The sequence below is a fragment of the Euphorbia lathyris genome, chromosome 6 (genome assembly GCF_963576675.1).
Source record: "Euphorbia lathyris chromosome 6, ddEupLath1.1, whole genome shotgun sequence".
NCBI classification, from domain to species: Eukaryota; Viridiplantae; Streptophyta; class Magnoliopsida; order Malpighiales; family Euphorbiaceae; genus Euphorbia; species Euphorbia lathyris.
This window is the reverse complement of record NC_088915.1, coordinates 18,651,990-18,678,818: the sequence shown is the minus strand read 5'-3', so window position 1 is coordinate 18,678,818 and position 26,829 is coordinate 18,651,990. Positions and strand designations below refer to the sequence as shown.

Genomic DNA, 26,829 nt, shown 5'->3' with positions numbered 1-26,829 from the left:
GGTCTTTTATTTTTTTGTCACGTCAAACGTCCAATGACTAAAAAAGTCAGCTTCGAACATAACTCGGTTAACATGGTTTTTTTCACTTCACTATGTTCGAAATATGTACTATTCTTTACCGTTTGAAAGTAGTTTTTAAAATGTGTAAGGTCTATAGGAAAACTCTAAAACTCTTAATTCAAACTATAAAAGATATAATTTTAAACACAAATGAAATGGATAACGTCTTTTAACTGAAGAAGATGTTCAGTAAACTAATTTGATAAATAATATTATCAAATAAGTTTTAAAAAAATTATATTTTTTTTAAAACAATAAGTTTAAAAAAAATTATAAATACTTTAATTTATTAATTTAAAGTGTTTATTAAAATTGTCAGAAAAGACCTCTTTAAAACAACTTGTTTGGCAGTTTTAACATTTAATTGTCAATTTAAAAATAGGGAATTTACAAAAGTTAAAACCAACAAAATTGGCAATGAAATTCATTCATAAATAGTATAGATTTTGTACCTATATACTTATCATAATGATATTAATTAAAATTACAAGATATTCATTATAAATATTATAATTTTTTTTACCTACTTGTCATAAAGATCCTAATTTCAAATTGATACCTAAAGAATATTCTATAAACCATCATTTACACGTGAATTAATGCACCCTTCTATTACAGTGTATCTATTATCTTGTATATAACAAGCATTGACACGAAAAATTAGTGTACAATGTGAATGAGTTTTTAATTTTCCAACAGAAATAAGATTGAAGGAGAAACCAGGAGCAAAAAGCACATTATATAAGGTGATACTAGAAGACAAAATGACAGTTCCTGCCTGGTTAACAAGATTTGAGATCCATTAGGCAATTTAACCAAAATAGGGGGAATGGAATAAGAACTGACAAAATAACTTAATGAACCAGAAACATGGTTTGTAACATCAGAGTCCATTAACCATTCAACATATGCAGTAGTAGAACAAATGGTAGAGATGCCTAAAGATACTCCAAAGTTGCTCATTACAGGTTGGTCAGGTACAGTAGCAAGCTGATTAGTAACATGTGGTGAAAAAGAAGTTGAATCATGATTTGCAGGGGTTGAACACTGTGATTTAACCAAAGTAAGAAACAATTGATACTCTTCTTCAGATATAGTTTTCCCTTCGGGACTAACAGAATTACTTGATGAAGATGGTTCTGAAACACAAGCTGCATTAGCAGAGAATGAACCATTTGGATTTTGTTTCTTCTTTGTGAATTTGAAACCAGGGGAAAATCCATGTTTTTGAAAACAAGTATAAATAGTATGACCATTTTTGTCACAGTGAGTGCATACCGCCCCTTTCTTATATCCATAACCAGATGAGCCTCTAGAATTATCATGACCAGATGGAACAGCCTTAGTGAAGAATACACTAGATTCAACATTAGATTGAGCATCAACAACAACAGATAATTGTCTTTCTTGTTCCAAAACAAGAGAAAAAATGCTATCCATAGAAGGTAAAGGATCCAACATTATAACTTGTGATTTGACAATAGCAAAATCAGAATTCAAACCTTTAAGGAATTTAATCACACAATCCTGCTATTGATAAGTTTAACTCGTTTGATAGATGCACAACAAGAAGAAGATGCAGAGCACTTACAATTTGAAATAGATCTGAAGTTAGACAACTCCTCCCATAGAGTTGTTAAATTTGTATAATAATCAGTAACACTGAAATTTTGCTGTGTCAATTGAGAAATTTCATCTTGAAGTTGTGAAATCTTCATAGCATCTCCTTGTGAGAATCGTGTCCTCAGCTCTTTCCAGATATCTGTTGTTGAATCACGCCATAGAATACTCTTTGCATTGCTAAGTGACAGAGATTGAGTTATCCATGAAACGACCATGGTATTACAACGCTCCCAAGCATTAAAAAGTGTATCAGACTCAGTGGGCATAAGCAAAGCTCCAGAAACAAATATATATTTGTTCTTAGCTTGTAAAGCCATTTTCATAGATCCACTCCATGAATGATAATTCATACTTGTTAAAACAGGGGATACCAAAACTAGACCAAGATTTTCATTTGGATGGATATAATAATGACTTTTAGTAGGATCCATGATAGATCTGAAGAAATTTTGTGGAAGAATTTGAGAAGAAGAAGAAGAAGTTCCAGAAATGGATGTACTGCGATTTGGTGTGCGATTTGCAACAACGTCGGCAAATGACATACCAGGAAGAACAATGAGATCTAAATCTCATTCTCTAATACCATAACAAAAATATAAATGTACAGCAGTAAGAATGAAGAAGAGAAAATATGATTTCATTATTCTCAACTTGAAGAAGAAGCACAGAACAACGGTCACATATAAAGCCAGAAAAGAAAATGTTACAATCCTTAAAAACAGGGAAGAGGAGGACAAGTGGCAAAACAGAAAAATAAAGAGCTATGATACTTTGTGGTAAAGAACAGGATAATAGATACACTGTAATATTTTCGAATTCGAAAACATACAGGAATCTTCTAATATGGAGGAAAGAATATGTTGAAACACCTTTCCACATGATTTTGATTTGACAAAATTATTTAAGTTAATCCATGATTAAAAGATAATTAAATTTAATTGCTTTGATTTAATTGTACTAATATGTTTGTTCAATGTTGAATATAAGTCTAAATGAAAACAGAATCAAAAAGTAAGACAGGGCGAAATCAGCATAAGAACACAGCACAAGCTGAGTGAAGTGCAACTCAGCATAATAGAAGATAAGTCATCTTCAGAACAAAAGCTTAAAGATGAAGCTGACCAAAGAAGCTGAGTGGAACGCAACTCAGTATCAAAGAAGAGAAGTCTTTCTCTAAACTAAAGCTTGCAGACGAAGCTGATCACGGAAGCTGAGTAAAGAGTGACTCAGAAACAAAGAACAAAAGCAACGTCAATAAAGTCAAGCTGAGTGTTCGTCAGGACAGCACGAATGATCCGTTTGCTAGAAGACAAGATCCGACAACTGTCTGCACCAATAATAGAAACCTTGGAATTACGCACAGAGTCAATTTCGAGATGCATGGGTCAACTGTCCGTTAGCTAAAAGACGAACTGGCACTAGAAGACACACCTGCAGGAACAAGACAAGCCTGACGCCTGCCAAATTCAGACGACAGGATTGGCCTGCAAATCTGAAGCTGACCAGAACAATGTCGCATGAAGAGCCGTTTGAATCCAATGGATGGATCCAAATTCAAATGATTTAGTCTTCAGATTTCAACTATAAAAGGACAAGTTCATTCTTGGATCCTTTGCCGATTGCCGAAATACAAAAGAGAAAAAGAGAAACATACAAAAGCACATTCAAACAAGAAAAAGATCTTACACCAAATTTCCATTTCTGTGTAAAAGCTAGATTGATTTTGTAATCATCTAAAGTGTTCTTCATCTAGAAAGAACAAGTTTGTATCAATTGTAAAATTGAGAGAGTTGTGCTGAGTACTCGGTTTTAAGTACTCAGTGGTATAGAAAATCTAAGTGCTGGGTTGTAGCTCTTAGTGGGGTTGAGTAGACGAATAGAGGACGGTACTCTTGCATATTCAACTGCCTTGTAAACGGTTTGTGCTCTACTTTTAAAGAGCTCAGTAGTGGATTGAAAAAGCCCGAAAGGATTCTGGGGACTGGACGTAGGCGGAGAGGCCGAACCAAGATAAGTCTGTTGAGTTATTTCTAACCCTTTCTCTCATTATATATCTGTATGTGTTGCTTGCTATATTTACTCAGTACATAAATTGTTTAAGCTGACACTGAGTAAATCAAAGTGCTGAGTTGGAAGCTGGCCACAAAGTGTCAATTCCCAACTCACAAGTAAAACAGTTCTAGTCAGTCTTGACTAAAGCTGTCTTACGTCTCACTCGGCCGTGCTGACCAAAACTGAGTTAAGAAACCCAAAGCATTATTTTAAGTCAGCATAATTAAAACGAGAAAAAGTATATTAGTTCCTAACCCCCCCCCCCTTGGAACTAATCACACGGGACCAACAGAATATTCCTATAAATGTAAACGGTACCCCTTCCGACCACGTGGATGAATATCAATCGCCAGTCCCAGTTGTTGTACAACTAGGAAAGGGGAACCATTGGATCGTAAGAAACGGTTGCACAAAAAACATAAGATACATGACAGAGTGCGTCGCATGACACCATAGCGGTCCGAAAACCTTTTATCCATAAAAGGACATCTGACAGCACACTTGCTATGTGATAAGGTGTACCACCCGGCGTCGTTACAATCTGAAGGTTAACTAGTTATTAGGGAACATTTTTAGGCTTACACCAATTACCTTTGGTAGCCATTATATAGGTAAAATATGTATTTCATATGAGGTATATAAACACTATACAGTTAATAATATTTCCATCATCTTTAACTTTTACTAACTTAACTTAATATCTGAACGGGTCTCCACCCCAATGTTTGTTATTCTAATGAGGTTTTAAAAAATTAATCATATTACACTATATCACAAATTATTTTGGTTTATTATTTTCTTTCTATTTCATAGTTTTTTTAACATCTTAAATATATTTGTCAATTCTTAAAAAATAAAAAACTTGTCAATTAAGGAATATTTTTTTTTCTAATTTAGGAATCGTATTACAATACATTTCTTTCCATAAAAGTTGCAGAGTTACGGTTGAATAATAGTCCATGAATTGGAATTTTGGCCAAAGTGGGTTAGAAAATTGAAAGATTAGATTAATTTAATTAAGATCACCAATTTAATTAAAAATTAATAAAGACTTTTAACTTTTAATCTATTTTGATGTGACTTTATTTGTAATTTACTATTGCCACTAATATTAGAATAATTTGGTACTAGCTGTTACACATAAAGTACTATAAATTATATTATTTCTCATGTAAACAATTTAAAATCAATTCAACATCAGTGAAAACAATAAATTATTAATAGAGTACTAATTTTGAGCATTACTGTTAATTGTTTATATTATATCATTTGATAACATGATTTATATAGATAATTCGTGGGTTTAATATGAAAATAATTTTTATTATATAATTATATAAAATATAGAAATTATATTTTACAATTATGACGGGATAATTCATTTTAACACCATTTTAAGAAGGTTGCGTTTTTAGCTTACGAAGGAACAAAAATAATAAATGCTTTTATTGTTTGATCCATGTCTTTTTAGATCTAGGTTTCGGTAGTTCTTTTTCCATTTTTACTTTTCTATGCATCTTTTTCATCAGAGTTCTTTGGATTAGCTAACCTGTTAATTATATGTTTAGAAAATGGTGGGTTTCACAATGAGAAAAAATCCGACGACTTTAGAAAGAGGGCAACCTGAAGATTTCAACGACTTAAGGAGCATCTCCATTTCTGATCAGATTTACCATAATATCTTGAAAGATTGTGGGTCATGAGAAAGAGAGACGGAAGAATAACTACTCTAACTTTATCATCAGTAAGTGGGTTTCTAATGTTTTGGTTCCGATATCTCCGCTCTAACATCGGTCGCCACCATTTTAAGAAGGTTATGTTTTTAGCTCACGAAGGAACAAACGTAATAAGTGCTTTTATTGTTTGATCAGTTTCTTTTTAGATCTTGGTTCCGATAGTTATTTTTCCATTTTTTCTTTCCCAAACATCCTCTTCATCAAAGTTCTTTGTATTAGCTAGCCTTCTAACTTAGATGCCTAGAAAATGGCGAGTTTCACAATGAGAGCAAATCTGGCGACTTCAGAAAGAGGGCAGTCTAAGGATTTCAACGACTTGAGCATCTCCATTTCTGATGAGATCTATCACAATATCTTGAAAGATTGTGGACTGTGAGAAAGAGAGTGGGGAGAATAACTACTCTAACCTTATCAACCGTAAGTGTGTTTCTAATATTTTGGCTCCGGTATCTCCGCTCTAACATCGGTCGCCACCATTTCAAGAAGGTTATGTTTTTAGCTCATGAAGGAACAAAAGTAATAAGTGCTTTTATTGTTGAACCGTTTCATGTTTCATTTTAGATCTATGTTCTGATAGTTTTTTTTCCTTTTTTCCTTTCCCAAACATTTTTTTCATCAAAGTTCTTTGGATTAGCTAACCTTCTAACTTAGATTTTTAACAAATGGTGAGTTTCATAATGAGAGCAAATTCGACGACTTCAGAAAGAGGACAATCTCAAAATTTCAACGATTTAAGAAGCATCTCTATTTCTGATTAGATCTATCACAATATCTTGAAAGATTGTGGACCATGAGAAAGAGAGGGGAGAATAACTGCTCTAACCTTATCAATAGTAAGTGTGTTTCTAATGTTTTGGCTCTGGTATCTTCTCTCTATTATTGGTCACCACCATTAATCTTTGATTGAAAGGTAACTTTGAGGTTGTATGTTTTGTTAATTATTTTAGTTTTGAGTTTGATGTGTCTTTAAGGAAGACTATAGTTGGTTCGAGCATGCACTTTGGATATATTTTCCTGAACTTCTCAATGGTTTACTATTGAAGGTCAAGATCTAGAGGATCTTAAATGTTTACATTATATCATTTGATAACACGGTTTATATTGATAATTTGTGCATTTAACATGAATATAATTTTTTTATATTATATAAATTATATAAAATATAGAAATTATATTCTACAATTATGACAAAATAATTCATTTTAACACCATTTTAAGAAGGTCGCGTCTTTAGCTCACGAAGGAACAAAAATAATAAGTGCTTTTATTGTTTGATCCGTTTCTTTTTAGATCTAGCTTCTGATAAATTTTTTCCGTTTTTTCCTTTCCTAAGCATCTCCTTATTAAAGTTCTTTGGATTAGGTAGCTTTCTAATTTGGATATTTAAAAGATGTCAAGTTTCACAATGAGAAAATTTTTTGCGACTTCAAAAATAGCGAATCTAGTGATGTCAAGGCCTTGAGGAGCATCTTAATCTCTCACTACATCTATCGAAACCTTGAAAGATTATGGATCGTGGGAAAGATAGAGGGGAGGATAATCACTCCAACTTTATCAACAATAAGTGTGTTTATAATGTTTTGGCTCTGGTACCTTCTCTATCATTGGTCACCTCCACCTAATCTTTGTTTGAAAATGTAACTTTGAGGTTGTATGGTTTGTCGATCATTTCAGGTTTGAGTTTGGTGTGTCTCTAAGGATGACTATGGTTGCTTCAAGCATGCACTTCAGGTAATTTTGTCGGACCTCTAAATGGTTTACTATCAAAAGTTAAGATGTAGAGGATCTTTATCTATTCAGAAATCTTGTTTGTGGATTCTTGTTAACTTATTTTTTATACTAGCGTGTATCTTTTTTTAGACGGTCAGTGAACCAGGTAACCTTTATGTTGTTCGGATTTCTGACCTCATTCTGATCAGTATCTGTAGATGGTTACTATCCACAATTTATCAACATTGTACTTTCGCTTGATTATTAATGAGCCCGGTTACTTTTTTTTTTAAGGATAAAATCTGAATTCCTCTATTATATTTTAGGAAGTGTAAATTTAATATTTTTTTAGGAAGGGTAAATTTAATACTAACCTATGTAATAAAACAATTTTACACCTAAATATTAAAGTTTCTTAGAATTTTGGTTAAGGTGGGTTAGAAATTTGAAAGATTAGATTAATTTAATTAAAGATCATCATTTTAATTAAAAATTAATAAAGATTTTAACTTTTAATTTGTTTTGATGTGACTATATTTGTAATTACTATTGCACTAATATTAGAATAATTTGGTATAAGCTTACACATAAAGCACCATAAATTAAATTATTTTTCATGTAAAAAAATTAAAATCAATTCAACATCAGTGAAAACAATAAATTTTTATTAGAATACTAACTTTGAGTATAATATATAAATCACATTATATGATTTTGATATGATAATTCATTTTAACACCATTTCAATTAAAAAATGATGTTACATTTTTAATTGATGACAAAATCAAGATACGATCCGATCTAGCTTCCTCTATTCTTTTTTTTTCTAGACATTTTTCTTTTTCGAATTTTTTTGGATCAGTTAGACTCCTAACTCAAATGTTTAAAGATAGTGAGTTTCATGGTAAGAGTAGATCTAGCGACTTCAGTAAAAAGATTTATGAAGATTTTAAGGGTTTGGGGAGCATCTTCATCTCTGGTCAGATTTGTCGAAATCCTAGAAGATTGTGAATCGTGAAAAAAGGGACTAGAAAGATAACTACTCTAACCTTACTAATAGTAGATGTGTTTTCTAATGTTTTGGCCTCAATAACTTCGTTCTACCATTGATCGCCCCCACTTAATCGTAGTTGAAATATGATTTTAAGGTTGTATATTTTTTTTGTCAATCATTTCAATTTTGAGTTTGTGTGTATCTCTATGGATGACTATAGTTAGTTCGTGTGTTTTGAATATATTTTCTTGGACTTCTCAACAAGTTTACTACTGAAATTCAATATATGGATGATCTTTATCGGTTCAATGATCTGGTTTGTGTATTATTGTTAGTTTAATTCCAATACTACCACGTATCTCTTTTTAAGTAACTATTTCTGTTATTAGGGGTGTTCAGCTCTTATTCCAATCGTCATCTGTAGATGACTACTTCCGCCTTTTATCAATGTTGTATTTACCTTGATTATTAATGAGCTCGATTACTTTTATTTAAAAAAAAATGGATGTGATCCTAATTTGCCCATATCATTTGTCGGGAAGTTTAGATTTGCCACTAATATACGTAATCATACAAATTTACCCTTACTATTTTCAAGCAAAATCAATTTTACCGATACTTAACAGAAAATTTAAACATAGTGATTTAGTCTTATTTGATTCTTTATTTAACTATCATATCGAACCATTCAACATTATATCTTAAATATTTACTATGTTACTAACATAGTTATATTACAACTAACGTGACAAAACATAAATATTTACCATAAAAGAACCGTCTAAAATATTCACTATATTATTAAAACAGTTACAAACAACTTATGAAAATATACAAAACTATTTCACTTTATCTCAAACTTATTTAAAAGATTCGACATACTAATTAAAGAACTATCAAACCACTTCGTTTAAATTTTCTATTACCCTACACATAAAATGGCAAGATTTCAGGCAGGTAAATTTGTACTTCATATAAACAATCTTATCCAAAAGAACCCGTATAATAGTATACATTTATCTCTTGTAAAATCAAAATAGAAAAAGAATTAAATAAAATAAAATTAAAACAAAAGCATGTGCATATAATTACTTAATTAAAAAATTAAGTCAAGCTGTATAAAATTGAAATAGAAAAAAAATTTATTGAAAGGTTAATAATTTAAATTGTTAGAATAATGAAAATAAAATTAAAAAAGGGAATAAAATAAATTGATTCCAAAATCCAAATCTAATGAGAAAAAAAAAAAAAAAAAAAAAATCAGTTGTTTTTCAACCCATAAACTCTGATGAAAACCTTACCTCATCACAGTAGACAGCAGTCAGTCAGCCATCCCCACACCTTCTTCCTTCTCCTTCTATCTTCTCTTCTTCTTCTTCTGCTTATTTCATAATCACAAGAACTCTCATTTTCACACACACACCAGAGAGAAGGGGAGGAGCAATTCTTCTCCTTCCAGTTTTCATGATATGCATTTTCTCTTATTTATTTTCCATTAGGTATCAAATCAAATGCTAATTCTTCTATCAATTTATTGAATTTGATTTCATTATCTTCTTCTTCTTCTTCGTTTCTTTGTTGTTGCTTGTATGAATTTGAATCGATTTTAAGAATTAGAAGGAGAAGAAGATTGTTCCGGAATGGTTTAAATGTATTTTCACGAATTACACTTGACTAACTGGACTTTGAGTATGGATTTTGGGAAATTTTGCGGGGTTTTTGTTGAGAATTGTTGGTTTTCTTTTGCTAATTTTACTTGTTCTTCATCTGGATTTTCTGATTATTTTTGTGTTGTGAATTCATTCCCCTCCTCCAATTCTCCATCCACATCATCATCATCGTTATCTCCCATCTCCTTGTGTTTCAGAAGTGGATTTCCAGTTCTTAATTCCATGGATTCTAGTAATATGCCTGCTACTTCGAAATTGACTGCTGCTGCTGCTGCTGCTTTTGTTTTTCTTTAATATATACATATATATAGCCTCTTTACATCTCTCTCACTGTCTCTCTCTCTCTATACCTGTGTCTTTGTTGATATCAGACATTGTGTCTCTAGATTAAGCAATAGAAAATGTTGTGTGCATCACTTACCCCTTTGCGCTTTAATCCTCTGACGGCTCCTGCTGCTTCAGCAACAAGAACCATGTCAGCAATTCACTTCGATCATCGACCCATCAGGTATATTTCCGTTCATATACTGTTCTTATTAAATGCTTGGTTTATTGATTAAGCTTTGGTGTTTATTATTGAGAGAAGAATTGTTAATTTATGAAGTTCAGTCAGTTCTGTGTATTTATTTTCTTTGATGTATGTATTAGAACTTAATTATCAGTATATAGAGGTCAAAAGAGGAATTTTGTGGTATTAAAAAACCCAAATATCCCTTTATTCTTTACACGATGATGATGATCATCAGGTGTGATCATGATCCAAGTTGGATGAGGATGAGAAGGACCTATTTCCCAGGGGCTAGGAATGGGACTGCTGTTGTTTCAGTTTCAGCTTCAGCTTCCCCTCTTTCTGCCAATCAGATGACAATGGATTCATCCCGCCTCAATATTTATCAGGAGGTTCATTTGCATCACCAATGAATGTCTATTTACCTTACTATTATGTTTCCCTCTGATAAGCGGATTCTTATGTTGAGTCCGAATTTTATAATATTGCTGCATTTTTTGCTTATGTTGGTGCTAAAAACAAATGCCAGGTGGTCAAGTCCGCGAGGGAGAAGTTCACGTGCGAGATCTCCTTTCAGTCTAAGGACAAAGATATCTCTCTTGCAAAGGTATTCAAATACTTAAATATTACTTTCCTATGTTTTTTTCCGGGCATAAGCTGAGATACTTTTGTTATTATCCCAAATATTCGCTTAATAGTACCACGTGTTACATACTCGAAACTGTATGCATTGTGCCGTAACGAACTGAAATTTCCTTTTTGTTTTCACCTTGAAGTGCATAAGCTCAAAACTGTATGCAGTGTGCCGTTACAAACTGAAATTTCCTTTTTGTTTTCACCTTGAAGTGCATAATTTTCAGTGCGTTGACGATTGTTTACCATATTACGTCTGACACGTGTTGCATACTCGAAACTGTATGGATTGTGCTGTCACAAACTGAAGTTTCCTTTTTGTTTTCACCTTGAAGTGCATATACTTGAAACTGTATGCATTGTGTCGTTACAAACTGAAATTTACTTTTTGTTTTCACCTTGAAATGCATTATTTTCGGTGCTTTGACGATTGTTTACCATATTACGTCTGACACGTGTTGGTATAGGCTTTGCTGTATATTGCAGCTGAAGATGAGGCATTTATTGCTTTTAATAGAGAGAAAGATGCTCGTTCGTTCCTAAACGAAAGGAGAACTGCTTCGGTCCCACTGGATGACAAAGAGTGGGATTGCGTGGAGAAAATGCCTTTGGCTGGAAAGAACATAACTGAGTGGCTGAGCGAACTAGATATATTAGCTAGAGAAGTTGAAGCAGAGCTAGTTTCAAGAGAAATAGGCTGCCATTTGGTTGAAGTTTTGGATGCTGTAAATCTAGTTCTATTTGAGTTAAGAAGCTTCAAACGGTCACCTGTTGTTGTAGATTCGAAGTATTCATACTTGCACACTGTACTCAGCACTGGATGTGGCAGCGGTAAAACTTCAAGTCTCTTTTCTTTGTTCATGCATGATTGTTAACTTTAATAAGTCTTATGATTTTTAACATATAATATCTTTTCATGGCAGCAATTTTGCTTAGCATAATTTACATTGAAGTTTGTAGACGACTCAGTCTGACCATTGTAGGATCTCGAGTTGGGGAAGATTTTTTGATATGGCCCCAAACAGAGAACCTAGAGGTGCCTAAGTTTGAAATGCTCATCCCTATTGAAAACCCACTCTTAATAATGCATTACTGATTTCTTTGACAAACTAGAACTGCATTATTTGATTTTACTTTCTTTCTTTTAGGAGCTCTTTAAGGTGACTTCAGGGCACAGCTTATTTGCAATTGTCAATGGAAGGTGTGTGGAGGACCCTAGATCAAAGGCATCGGATTTGACTAGTAACTCACTTTTAGGTCTTGAGATAGCTACGAAGCGAGACATCATTGGGATATCTCTAGCCAACTTGATTGTAAGCTATAACCATGCAGATATGTCTGAAATACTTTTTTGGTTAAATTCCATTGATAGTGGTCATTCTTACTTTTTGATGATAGTTAAATTCTAATCTTAGGATGAACCAAATTTTGCAGAGGCTTCATTGGAAACGTGCTTCAAGATCAAATCATGGATTGATGTTGACTTCTCCTCTTAGGCATGTTCATAATGCTGATGATAAACATAAAACGATCCATAATTCAAATGTTCCTTTGCTTCGGCCTCAAGATCTTAGGTAATGTTTAAAGCAAATCATTTACCACTTCCTTAAGTCTTAGTGGTGCCAATTACTGTAGTTTTTTGTGGTCATCTACTCTAGCAGTTTACTTTTGCAAGATCAGCAAGGAAATTCTTAGGAAGTATGTATCTTCTGATAATAAGTCGAATCAGGTTTTCTGCTTAGAGGACCATAATTAAGTAAAACTGTTGATTCCAAGTTTCTGTTACTTTTTCTTGGATAAGCTGGAAATTTTGTTATTGTTTTACTATAAATAAAATCATGGTCCAAATTCAAACCTGTTGCCTTGTACTTCTTCAGGCCTTTCTACATGGTTATTTATTATAACCATCAGTCTTCAATGAATATATATATATATATGTATGTATGTATATATATATATATATATATATATAGAGAGAGAGAGAGAGAGAGAGTGAGCATAGAATCTATTGTTTTAACTCAACAAGTTCGGAATGTGGACATCTATCCTTTTGTATGCTTGTTTTGTAGGCTTAGTTTTAAATTTCCCTTCATTTTTGTAATATGTTTTCAATTGCTTTGGAATATTTTTGAACCATTTTCTGGATTTCATTGTCATTGATAGTTTGGAGAGGGAATGACCCGGTGTCTTATATTACTGCACTTCTGCCATCATATTTTGCTGCTTCGTTGTATCATAATCGAATATTTGCTCATTATCACTAGTGATTGACTTCATAACATGAGGAAATTTCCCAAAGGCTGTAAACACTTAACAGAAAGAACTAATTCAGTTGTCGATAGTCGTATTGCTAAAGTGGCTAAAGTTTTGTCTAAATTAACTAGTGTACATCAGATTCACGTAGTTGTTTTCCAGATGGAGGTCATGATATTGAATACTGTTTCATGATTGGAGTTCTTGATCTTGTGTAATGTGTTGTTCATTTTCCAGTGCCATTAATGATTAAACTATCTCTCTTATTATCAACGAAATATCTTTAGTTTGTGAAAGATTTAGATGACCAACTCCTAGTATTTTTAAGCCTTCTACTCATTTAGTATTATCAAGTAATAGTTTGTGAAAGATTTAGATGACCAACTCCTAGTATTTTTAAGCCTTCTACTCATTTAGTATTATCAAGTTGTTGACTTACGAGGCAAAGCCCAGATTTCTTTTCCTTTTTTGGTTAACCTTATGATGTTATATTAGCAGGGTTCATGTCTTCTTAGATGCATGTGTTGGTTTTTCTTTCTTGTCCAAAAATATGCAATGTGTTTTCTTTCTTTTCTCGTAAATGACACTCATTGTGATATGACTAATTTGACCAAAAATGACTAAGTTATTGATACCAAATTCTACAAACCCCTTTCTCTATCCTCATAAATTTGTGGTCTCCAGAGTGTTTTTCTGTTGATGGATGTGATGCTGAATTATAGAATGGTTTTACAGGCTAGCCATCATGGCATCAGAAAGATTGCTGATTCTGCAGCCACATAACTGGGCATTGAGAAGAGATCTCGGGATGATGCTGTACTATAACAGGTAAAAAATTTGTTAAAAATAGTAAGCAAATGTATTAAGATACTGATATGATGTGAAATGGGAAATGCTCAGGGAATATGGGAAGGCAGTACAGGAGCTGAGCATATGTATGGCGTTTGCTCCGGTAGAAGAGGCAGAAGTTTTGGAACCATTTGTTGAGAAATTGCACTTGTTGAGGCTTGAATCCTCTTGGAAATCTATGGGACATGCTGGTCATCTTACTCGTCCTTGAAAACTTACTTCAAACTTTGTATCTTGTAAATAGTCTCTCTCTCTCTCTCTCTCTTAGTGTAATGAAAGCCTCTTTATTGGCTTTGAGCATGTTGTGGGATTACCATCAGAATACATTTTCCAGCTCTTTAATACAATATGGATGGCAAAACGTTGCCGTTCCTTCTCTTTTTGGATAAAAGTACAATTTTCATCTTAAGGTATGCATTGGTGGTCAAATTAATAGGGATAAAGTTCAAATTTACCTTTATGGTTTATGGGGAGGTGTAGATTTACTTTTAATGTATGCACAAATTATGCAATTTTATCTCTACTGTGTCAAACATTTACTGTTAGGAGTTAGTTTGACTTTAATAGGAATTTAGAAGGAATTAAGAAAAATTAGGGAATTACAAGAAGGTATTAGAAAGAATCAGGAAGTTACATAGATTTAGGAGTTAATTTGACTTTAGTAAGAATTTAGGAGTTAGGAAATTACTAGTAGGAATTTAGAAGGAATTAGCAAGAATTAGGGAATTACATAGATTTAGGAGAGAAAGAGAAGGATAATAAGAGATAGAATTATTTAGGAGAGAAGAAAAGAGATAAGAAAGAGAATTCTGAATATTCTCAATAATAAGTTTGATAAATTATGACATGATCTCATATAGCAGTTGGGTTCAGCTAAGGTCAACATTTGGTTGTAATAACGGCTATAAAATTTATAGCCGACATAATAATTATAATTCTACAGTTGGCGTAACAACTTAACAAAAGATCTAAAATATGTTAATAATTTAGGAATATTCAATTATATTTCTACAGCTGACATAATAACTTAGCAAAAGGTTAAAATAGGCTAATAATTTAGAAATACAATGCAAATAATCTAGTAAAAGATCAAAATAGGTTAACAACTTAGAAATACATTGGCCAAAATAGCCTAAAAATTTAGGAATAGAATGTAAATATAAATAATCTATCAAAATGCTAAAATACGCTAACAATTTAGCAAAAGGCCAAAATCGGGTAACAACTTAGGAATACAATGCAAATAGTTTAAGAGTATAGAGAGGAAATAGCAACTAAGCAACAACTAGTAAATATCTAACTACTTAAGTGAAACTAGGTTGGTAAATAACTCAATTAGTCCTTATTCTTTTGCTTTCTTCTAGAATATTGGTAATACTTCCTCCTTTGGCACATTCTTGTTCCCAAGAATGATAAAATTTTGGAAATTGATGGTGAATAGTGGACTCTAGCTCCCAAGTAGCATCAATGGCAGGCATGCCAGCCTAGAGAATAAGCAATTGGTTGGCATGATGATCATCCAGAAAAAACTGTTCTGGAATTAAGAACATTGTGAGGAGTGATTACCCATTTATCCTTAAAAAGAGGAGGAAGAGTAATCATAGTTGGAGTAGAAGACTTCAGTTGCTTTTTAAGCAGAGAGACATGGAAAACTAGATGGATTCGACGGGCTGGAAGCAACCACAATTCTTATGCTACCTTCCCAAACACTCTATAATATGAAAGGGACCATAATAACATGGAGAGAACTTAAAAGAAGCCATGGGAGCAACTATAGACTGCCTATAGCGTTGCAATATTAAGAACACCAATTTGCGTACCTTGAATTCCGTATAAGATCTCTTCTTATCAACATATTGCTTCACGCGGTTCTCAGATTTAGCCAGACAATCTTGCAGTAGTTTACTTGTGCCTTTTCTTCTTGAGAATAATTCTTCGGGTAAATTCCAAAAAAAACCTCTGTGGTTTGATGTTGTTCCAAAAAAACCCTTGTGGTTTGTTATTATAAAAAAAAGGACTGTGGTTTGCGCCGTTACCCGAAAAACGGAAAATGGCTTAACACCGTTAAAGTGCTGACGTGGCACAAGGGTAAAACGGGAAAATCGATTTTATTTTTTATTTTTTTCCCTCTTCTCTCTCCTCCTTCTTCTTCCTTTTTCTTCTCTCCTTCTTCTTCCTCATACTTCTTCTTTTTTCTTCTCTTCTTCTTCTTCTTCTTCTTCTTCATCTCTTCACTCCTTCTTCCTTTTTCTTCTTCCTTCTTCTTCTTCTTTTTTTCTATTCTTTTTTTAATTTCCCTTACTCGAAGAAATCTGGAAATTTCCGAAATCTGGAAATTTCCAGATTTCCGGAAAATTTTCAGAAATCTGGAATTTTCCAGATTTCCGAAGAAATCTGGAAATTTTCGAAACTTAAAAGAAGAAAGAAAAAAAAGAAGGAAGAAGAAGAGGGAGGAGGAAGAAGAAGAAGAAGAAGAATGGAGGAGGGGAGAAGAAGGAAGAAGAAGGAAGAAGAGAGAAGAAGAAGAAGAAGAAGAAGAAGAAGAAGAAGGAGGAGGAGGAGGAGGAGGAGGAGAAGAAGAAGGAGGAAGAAGAAGAAGGAAGAAGAAGAGGGAGAAGGAAGAAGGAGGAGAGAGAAGAGGGAAAAAAATAAAAAAAATCGATTTTCCCGTTTTACCCCTGTGCCACGTCAGCCCTTTAACGGTGTTAAGCCATTTTCCGTTTTTCGGGTAACGGCGTAAACCACAGTCCTTTTTTTTGTAATAACAAGCCACAAGAGTTTTTTTGGAACAACATCAAACCACAGGGTTTTTTTTTTTGAATTTACCCTAATTCTTCTACTGATGCCACTAGAGAGGTAGTAATAGTCAAGACAAACAGTTGGGGATTAGTACCATATAGGGCTCTAAATGGGCCCATTTTGATGGAGCCGTAGTAAGTAGTATTGTACCAATACTCCGCCAAACTGAGGCAAGAAGCCCACTTCTTAGGAGTAAGGAAACATATATACCTAAGGTAGTTCTCTAGATATTGGTTGAGCCTTTCAAACTATCCATCAGTATGGGGGTGGTAAGCATTAGAGTAATGCAATCTAAGAAAACCTTGACAATAGTAATTGTTGTGAAGGTGTGCGACCCTGAAGTGTCCATTCCTAGAGAACATATCAACCACCATTAGGATAGTGTCGAAGCCTTTGGAAGGAGGCAGTTTTTCTATGAAGTCCATATCAATGTCTGACATGCGCTTTAAGGAATAGACAACGGTTGTAAAAACTCAGGATATGTTGTATGTTTAGCCTTGCACCTCTAACAAATTTTGCACGCAACCAACAATTTGATGGCATTAGTGTGTAAGTTATGCCAATAAAAACTCTGATATATTCTGATTAAAGTGACCTTTATACCAGAATGATCACCAAACTGTGAGCACCCTATCCCTAAGGTTTGAACCGGCTCCAATATAGAATCTCTCCTTGTAACAAAGCAACCCATTTTGCAATGTAAACGTAGGGTGTTGTTGAGGTTGTACATTCAACTTTGCAGCGATTGGGTTGTGCATGGTCATCCTTGTAAGATAGTTGGACCTCCTATAGCCATGTAGGTGGAATCATTGAGATGGCTAAAACCTGCACATTGTCCTCCTTATGCTGTCTAGACAAGGTTTCTGCCAACTTATTATCAACTCCCTTCTTACATTCTAACCCTAGGAGTTTGGATATTCCTTTAAATTGCAAGTATGAAGTTTTTGTCGAAAGAGATGTTTAATCCTATGGTCTGTTTTGATCACAAATGATGAGTTTTTAATATAGTGTCTCCAAGTTGAACATGCTTGTAATATGGCTAAGAGCTCTCTCTCATAGGTAGACACTTTTTGATTTATGGGGCTAAGGGTTTTAGATAGATAGCAAATTGGTTTTCTCTTATTGCATTAAAATTGACTCTATACCCGTCCCACTAGCACCACACTCTAGTACAAAAGGGTAGTGTGAAGTCTGGTAATGCTAACGTAAGTTTTTGAGACATGATTTGTTTAAGTGCTAGGAAGGCTTGAGCAGAAGTAGAATCCCAAACACCAACCAAAACCTAAATTACCAATTTTTTCAAAACTATTTTTTTTTAATCTAATAAGTTATTATAAATCTCTTTTCACTAAATACGACTACTAAAAATTTAACTAATCACAACTTCTAATTTTATTCTAAAAAACTTTTTACCATGTCCGTATTCGCAATCACCGTCTTATGTAAATTTACCTTTTATTTACTGGACCCCTTAAATACACTGGTTGTGTTGTGGGGCCATGTTATTTGTATCATTGATAGTTTGCAGCACATTAATTAACTTCTCTGATTTCATCTTTCTCATCTTATGAATAGATAAATAAATAAAGATTTTTTTTCCTTTTATTTTTTTTTTTTTTCACAAATTGAATTTTTGTAAGTGAAATAACTTTAGCGTTTATTTGGCTGAATGATGTACGGATTCCAGGAGCAAAGTACGATTAATATAGACTTAATACATCCTCTTTGAACTTATCCAAAATGGTTGATTGACCCCTGAAATTTCAAAGTGTCTGGATAGCCTTTTGAACTTATATAAAATATTCAGTTAGCCCTCTGCACTTGCATAAAATGTAATCAATTAATCATTCGATTGTAAAAAAAATAAGTTAAATGCGGAAGATATATTGCACGCATCTTAAAATAACATAACATAACATAAATAACTTGCAGATGGATCAATTTATTCTGGGTAAGGGCCTTTCTTACTAGGGCTGCCAGCAAAGCCCAACCTTCAAATCCTATGTTCTCCAAATCCTGGAACTGCTGTTGGCAATTTAGTGTAGTGATATTGTTACGTAAATCAAAAAATGTTTCATAATTTAAACACAAATCTCATTCTAAAAATATATTTTTTATTAAGGATATCTAAATTTACATCCGTAACAAATGTTCAAAATAAAAATTTCGGAGATAATTTATCTTTCCTATATATTAGGCATATTTTAAAACACAAAAAGAAAAATGGATTCAAACTTTTCTTATTTTCTAATGGTTAAACCATGTGATATCCTTATAAATGTTGGAAACCAAAAGGTTTATTCTAATACCAATTTCTCTTGGAGAAGGTACAAATTTATTCTAATATTTTCGCGAAAGCAAATATATATTTTTATTATTGCAAGAAAGTAAAATTTTTTGTTTTAGGATTTTCAATTTGAAGCGATTTTAAACTTAGATAATGATACATCGAATATTTTTTTTTTTTGAACCCAAAGAATCACTTCATAAATAAATAGAATTTGCATCCTCAACAATAACATTTGTTAGCCAAACTGGCACATCAGAAGACAAAAAATCGCTAGCATTGGAATAAGCATGCCTAGGCAGCCTAGCTACCAAATGGGCAGCCCTATTTGCTAAACGACTAACATATGATACTGAAAAAGTAGGATTAGACTCAAGGATAACTCGACAATCATTTATGAGCATTCCGAACTCCGAGATATCCTTTTTGGTTGAAAGAATTGCATCAATAACAAGTTTGGCATCTGATTCAAACTCAACATGTGTGTAGCGCAATGAAGCGAGCCAAATCAAACTCGTGCGTAGAGCTAATGCCTCAATCACCTTAGGCTCTCTAGTACTGGCAATGCAGCTGCTACTACAGAACAAGAATGTACCTGAATCATCTCTGACCACTACGCCCATTCCGCTACTTCCAACTTCCTTGAAGATGGCGTCGTCGACATTACATTTAACTGACCCTCTCTCCGACGGCTTCCATGTCTTTGCTCCCCGATCCACATTGGAGAGATTATGCGATGAGGCTGGCGGCGTGGCTTCGGTGAACGGAACTCCTTGGTGTTGACGTTGAAAGTTGCCCGACAAAGATGGTGGAGACACATGCGGCCTGACTTGCTGGCTTTGTTGGTACACCCTCCAGTCCCGCAATTCATCAATTCCATGTCGCCAACTAATGTCTGCCGGCCACCATGTCATATGCCACAAGACTCTGTTCCTGTGATCCCATATCGTCTTTAAAGCACAACAAAGTCTATCAATGAACACCAGATTCAGATCGCCAATCGCCTGTAACAGCCAATCCGCAAAATTCAATCCATTAGTTTGTGGTATTGGGAGTCCAGCTATTCGCCAAAGGTCACCTGCAAAGCAACATTCAACAAATAAATGGTTATCTGTCTCGTCCTGATCCACATAGACCGGACATTCAACTGTGATTGGCACGCGTCGTTGGGCAAGTCTTGCCCGAGTGGGCAGGCTACCCGAGCAAATTCGCCATAAAAATAGCTTCAGTTTTGAGGGCAAATACATAGTCCAGATCCTCTTCCAACCCTCAACCACCAACCTTTCCTCCTCCACTTCCATCCCCACAATATAACCCGAGTGCACATTGTAAGAGCCATCTTTTGACCAGAACCAAAATCTTCTATCCTCACTGACAGTGAAGGGTAGAATGATGTCACAAATGGCATTTACTTCGGCCTCGCTAAAACAACCATTCAGTTTATCCACATCCCAACCCTTGCCATTCTCAAGCAACAAGTCGGCAACTCTCAACTCTTGCAATCCAGGGACCAAAAAGGAGTTTATGCAAAAACCGTTTAATTTTGGAACCCAAGCATCCTTCCAAACTCTAATTGTGCTACCATCACCCACTTTCCACAAAACCCCTTTCCTGAGTATATCTAGACCACTCCAAATACTTCTCCAAACCATACTAGGATTATTGCCTAATTTAGAGAAAAGTAAGTCATCCTTTGGAAAATATTTCGCTTTGAACATTCTACTCACTAAGGTATTTGGTTCATTTATTAGTTTCCAACCCTGTTTACCTAATAAGGTCAAATTAAACAAGTGCAAGTCTTTAAAACCCATTCCCCCTAACTCCTTAGGTTGACATAATCTGGCCCAATCAAACCAATGAATGCTTTTTTTCCCATCAGGTTTCATACCCCACCAAAAGGAGTTCATCATTTTTTGCAATTCATCACAAGTAGATAAAGGTAAAAGGAACGTACTCATACAAAAGGTAGGCAAAGCCTGAGCCACTAACTTTAACAACACCTCCTTGCGGGCCTGAGATAAGTATCTGAAGCTCCAAACTCCAAACTTTTTGCGCAGCCTCTCAACCAGAAAAGAAAAGATCCTTCTCTTAGAGCGCCCAATAAGCGAAGGTAGGCCCAGATACCGTCCCGTATCCAAAGGTGCACTTACCCTCAAGATTCCTTTAAGCTCATTCTGCAAATCAGCTTTGACATTCGCACTGAAGAAAATTCCGGATTTGCTCAAGTTCACAGCCTGACCAGAGGCCAATTCGTATTCAGACAATATACTCATTATCTTTCTGGCTTCATTTGTGGTTGACCCAAAGAACAGGAAACTGTCATCAGCAAAGAATAAATGTGTAACCGATGGTGCCCTTCTGCAGATTCTACACCCTGAAATCAAGCCCTCTCTCTCAGCCTTCGTAATCAATTTAGATAAGACTTCCGCACACAAGATAAACAGATAGGGAGAAAGCGGATCACCCTGCCTGAGGCCCCTACCAGGGACAATTTGTTCAGAACATTCTCCATTCACTGCCACCTTATACCTGACCGTTGTTATGCAAAGCATCATCCATCTGACCCAGATCTCATCAAATCCCATGCGAATCATTACCAATTTCAAAAATTCCAATCCACCTTATCATAGACTTTGCTAATGTCAATTTTCAAAACCGTCTGCCCGGAAGTTCCCCTATTCTGCCTTTTCATGAAGTGAATACTTTCAAAGGCCACCTGCACATTATTAATTATAGACCTTCCAGGGACAAAAACAGATTGAGTTTCCCCAATTATTAGAGGCAGCACACCCTTCAAACGGTTGGCCAAAGCCTTTGCAATGATTTTGTACAGCACATTGCAAAGGGCAATTGGACGGAAGTCCTTGAGCATTCTAGGGCTCTCAATCTTGGGCAAAAGAACAATTGTGGTATCATTTAAGTCTGGAGGGAACTCCCCATCCCTGAGCCATTTCGCACAAGCCAAACTCAAATCCTTTCCCATTGTATTCCAAAAGGATTGGAAAAAACCTGGATTAAGTCCATCAGGGCCAGGGGATTTGTTTGGACTTATATATTTTTAATTGAGGTAACAAAACATATAAAATAAAGCGAAAATTACACAGAAATTCGTCTTTTAAAAACTATTTACAACTATATCAAGTCATAATTTTAAATTATGTCAAACTAGTAAAATTAGTACTTTTAATATATTTTAAGGATTAAAATTTATAAATTAGAAGTCTAAAATATATTTTCTAGGGTTTATGATTTATGGATTGGAGTTATAAATTTTTTAAATTATGGTGTAAAATCACAATATATAAAGAATAATGACATATTAATAATTAATTTTGATGATATGATATAATTGTAATTTTGTATTTAATTATTCATGATCCTAAAATAAAAAGGTAGGTAGGTATGTGGATACCATATGCTCCAATTAATTGTAGAGATCATCTATAGATGGTTTCACCTTACTCGCCCTCCATCTTCATTTTGGAGGATGGTAATTGCATCTTAGTAGATAACTACAGTAAAACCTCGATAAATGCATGTCCTTGGGATCAGAAAAAAAACTATTCATTAAGCGAGATTATTTATTTATCGATAAATGAATATATTATTCATTTATCGATAAATCAATATTTATTATTTTATAGATAATTTTTCATCTATAGTTGATTCATTTATAATGAACAATGATGATGGAAATGATTCAGAGCCAGATGATAGTTGTGTTGTCACAATTGTATCGTCAAAAGAGGCATTTCAAGCAATGGTCACCTTAAACAACTACTTGCTACAACATGAGTAAAATATACCAGAAGTTGTGTTTGCACTATAAAAAGTTAAGGATGGTGTTCATTTTGGTTTAGGTGGAAAGAAAAAACAATCAACTATAGATGCATTTTTTCAGAAGAAATGACTTCTAGTTGATTTATTGAAAGGTTTTGGTCTATATATATATTGTATGTAATTCAATAATTATTAATTTATATTTTCATTGGGCCCTTAAGGATTTAAATATTTTTATTACTTAATGCATTTAGCGAGGTTATTACTTTAGTCCATTGGCCCAAGTCGGGACCGAAAGAATTTATTATATAAACGAGGTTATTACTTTATCGAACATTCATTTATCGAGGTTTAACTGTATCTAAGTAAAATTATAAAATTGGGTCAAATGTGAGACCTATTTACATTTTAACCAATTTATTCAACCTACTACATATATAAACTATGTTTGTGTGACTTTTCCAAAATATCCTTACCCTTTCATCTTCCCCCTTCCCCTTTCTGGTTCCGCAAACGGTTGGTCTTCCCCACACATTTGATCTTCCTCTCTTCCTTTATATTTCGTGAAATCTACACAATTTCTCTACATCATCGTGTCTTTCTCTTCTTCCTTTTTTCATCTCTTGATTCTTCATCTTCCTATTGCTAGAAAACGAAGTCATGGTTCTTCATCTTCCTATTTTTGCTCGTCATTTGGTTTCTTTCTTCTTGTGTGGATCCAAGCAATCGTTATTCTACGTTATTTTCATCGTTTTTCCCAGTTTATCATATGGTTATTGACGATTTTAATGGTGAAAGGCGGGAAAAATATGTAAGTATCTACTATTTTCTCAGCGTTTTTTTTCTAGAAAATCATTTATCATGATTTGGTTTCGCGATGGTCTGTGAGGAGAAAGAGTCTGAAATGTGACGATTTGACTTCGCAAAAACGGATTACGCGAAGTTTGCGAAGAGAAAGGTTCATGATTTTTCCCTTGCAGACTTCGCGTAATCTGGATTCGTGAAGTCAAATCGTCACGTTTCTCCTCACAGACTTCGCGAAATCATCGTTTCGCGAAGTAAAATCATCATATACCTTACGCGTTTATATTCGCATACTTCGCAAATCCTCATTTCGCGAAGCCAAATTTTCATTTTTTCTGCCTAACACGATTAAATTTTTTTTTGAAGGTGGTTGAATACATAACATCTCCAAGAAGGCGGTGTACTGGGATGTAGAGGGAATGACTTTCCTTCTGATACAGTGAGAAATTCTCATCAAGATTGGTCACATTTACTTTGAAATGGTTTGGTAGGAGTTTATTGTGACAATCTTATTGTGGAACCTGTGAAACATTCATGCCAAAAGGTTTGGACTTCCATTTCTCATCCCAGAAGGTTTGGACTTTCAATACAGGGAGAAATTTTCATCCAGATTCGTCATGTTGATTTTGAAATAATTAGTTAGGAGTTTATTGTGGCAATCTTGTTGTAAATTTTGATAATGTTGTGATTTTAATGTTGTTATTGTGACAATCTTGTTGTAAATTTTGATAATGTTATGATTTTAATGTTAGAACCCCTTATTGTTGTGCTTTTTTCTTTTTTGTTATACACCACTTCACAAATTTTGTTAAAAACATGTTGAGACTTCGCATATTGCGAAATCTGCGAATTGAAACCATCTAATAAACCAAACATTATCTTCACAGATTTCGCAATATGCGAAATCTGCGAAGTCAAACGAGAGAGAAAAAAATGAAAGGTTAAATTTTTTCTAAGTGTTATATATATTAAGGGTATTTTGGAAAAGTCACACAAATATAGTCTAGATATGTAATAGGTTAAGTAAATGAGTTAAATATGTAAATAAGTCTCCTATTTGACTCAATTTTTTAATTTTCCCCAACTACGAAGAGGCTCTTACTAGTCCAGATTCTAAAGCATGGCTTGAGGCCATGGATTCTGAAATGGATTCCATGTATACTAACCAAGTGTGGACTTTGGTTGATCCACCCGAAGGGAAAAAACCCATTGGGTGCAGGTGGATCTTCAAAAAGAAGACTGGCATGGATGGAAAGGTTAGCACCTACAAAGCTAGGTTAGTAGCGAAAGGATATCGTCAGAAGCAAGGAATTGATTATGACGAAACTTTCTCTCCTGTGGCTATGTCCAAATCAATCAGAATCATGCTTGCTATTACCGCTCACTATGATTATGAGATTTGGCAAATTGATGTGAAAACAGCTTTCCTAAACGGAAATCTGCTTGAGGATGTATATATGATGCAACCTGAAGGTTTCATATCAAAGGATGCAAACAAAGTTTGCAAACTTCAGAGATCCATTTATGGACTCAAGCAAGCATCGAGAAGCTGGAATAAGCGTTTTGACGAAACCATAAAACAATTTGGTTTCGAACAAAATTGCGAAGAAGCTTGCATTTACAAGAAAGCAAGTGGGAGCTCTATAGCATTTCTCATACTATATGTGGACGATATATTATTAGTGGGAAATGACATTGCTCTACTATAGTCGGTAAAAGTATGGTTATCTGGTAACTTCTCAATGAAAGACCTTGGTGAAGCAGCCTATATACTTAGTATAAAGATCTACAGAGATAGATCGAGAAGACTGCTTGGTCTTTCACAGGCTACATACATTGAAAAGGTGCTAAATCGGTTTAGCATGCTTGAATCGAAACGAGGTAACTTACCCATGCTACATGGAGTAAATTTAAACAATCATCAATGTCCTAAAACCGACGATGACAAAAGACGCATGGCTATAGTCTCATACGCCAGCGCAATCGGTTCGATTATGTATGCTATGCTATGCACTAGACCTGACGTAGCGTTCGCGTTATCTGTAACGAGTCGTTACCAAGGAAATCCGGGAGACGAGCATTGGATTGCTGTCAAGAACATTCTTTAAGTACTTGAGAAGAACTAAAGATATGTTCCTAGTGTACAGAGAAGGGGATCTGAAAATAGAAGGATTTTCAGACGCAAGTCATCTCACAGATGAGAATGATTTTAAATCCCAATCAGGATACCTGTTTATCTTGAATGGGGGCACGGTCAGTTGGAAGAGTTCCAAGCAGGGAAGCGTAGCTTTCTCTACGACCGAGTCAGAGTATATCGCAGCTGCGGAAGCAGTAAAGGAAGCGATTTGGATAAGAAAGTTCATTACAGAACTTGGTGTGGTGCCTGACATTGTAAGTCCCATTACACTGTATTGTGATAACAATGGAGCCATTGCGCAAGCAAAGGAACCACGGTCTCATAATGCGTCCAAGCATTACCTTAAGCGATACCACATCATAAGAGAGATTGTGGCTAGAGGAGATGTGAGAATAGAAAGAGTACCTACAGAGGACAACGTTGCAGATCCGTTGATAAAGCCTTTAACCCAGAGAGTACATGATCGTCATTTAACTTCTACTGGGATAAGTTTTAGAAACAATTGGCTTTAGTCCAAGTGGGAGTATGTTGGGGTTTAGTGCCCTATAGACAATTGTTCTAGGATACAAACTTGATGTAAATGAATTGTTCTTTATATCATTTGTTTTAATGAGATATATGTTTTATAACTATATAAAGGCAACCCCTTTTTAAGCACTAAATAAAGTCTAATAAAAGGAAATCCGTAAGTTTGTTTAAAGTGATTATAAAGTGTTCATACAAGCATGAAGTGAGACAAAACTTTATAATAAACTAATAAACTTAAAACCACCCCAAGTCAAGTGATATGTTTAGGATTGATATATCACTGTTGAGACTTGCATGTAACAATGTCTTCTGTCCGACAGAAAGCTGATCTCACAAGCTTCATATATACAGATATCTGGACAGTTACATGGATCTGATGAAAAGTAGTTCATTAGGATTGGGGATC

At 34.4% G+C, this 26,829-nt stretch overlaps 1 protein-coding gene across 4 annotated transcripts; it reads left to right on the top strand.

Annotated features, from left to right (window-relative positions):
• The first annotated feature begins 5,239 nt into the window (after nucleotides 1-5,239).
• On the top strand, nucleotides 5,240-14,468 carry LOC136232484 (uncharacterized). 4 transcript variants are annotated; one of them, XM_066021666.1, is made up of 12 exons: nucleotides 5,240-6,304; nucleotides 6,838-7,060; nucleotides 7,146-7,202; nucleotides 10,217-10,353; nucleotides 10,592-10,745; nucleotides 10,883-10,960; nucleotides 11,454-11,817; nucleotides 11,910-12,022; nucleotides 12,135-12,299; nucleotides 12,421-12,560; nucleotides 13,975-14,067; nucleotides 14,140-14,468. In XM_066021666.1, the coding sequence occupies exons 4-12, from the start codon at nucleotides 10,247-10,249 to the stop codon at nucleotides 14,297-14,299; spliced, it is 1,374 nt and encodes a 457-aa protein (XP_065877738.1). In that variant the 5' UTR covers nucleotides 5,240-6,304; nucleotides 6,838-7,060; nucleotides 7,146-7,202; nucleotides 10,217-10,246; the 3' UTR covers nucleotides 14,300-14,468. The 4 variants fall into 4 exon arrangements, with proteins under 4 accessions (XP_065877738.1, XP_065877737.1, XP_065877736.1 ...); XM_066021665.1 differs by having other exon boundaries at nucleotides 6,834-7,060; XM_066021664.1 differs by lacking the exon at nucleotides 5,240-6,304 and having other exon boundaries at nucleotides 6,643-7,060.
• Nucleotides 14,469-26,829: the final 12,361 nt, after the last annotated feature.

What these genes read in the sequence shown, in the direction of transcription:
- LOC136232484 (XM_066021666.1), top strand. Translation starts at nt 10,247, where the DNA reads ATGTTGTGTGCATCACTTACCCCTTTGCGCTTTAATCCTCTGACGGCT. An exon ending in AAGATATCTCTCTTGCAAAG is followed by an intron (nt 10,961 to 11,453) that starts GTATTCAAATAC and finishes GTGTTGGTATAG; the next exon opens with GCTTTGCTGTATATTGCAGC. An exon ending in ATGATGCTGTACTATAACAG is followed by an intron (nt 14,068 to 14,139) that starts GTAAAAAATTTG and finishes GGAAATGCTCAG; the next exon opens with GGAATATGGGAAGGCAGTAC.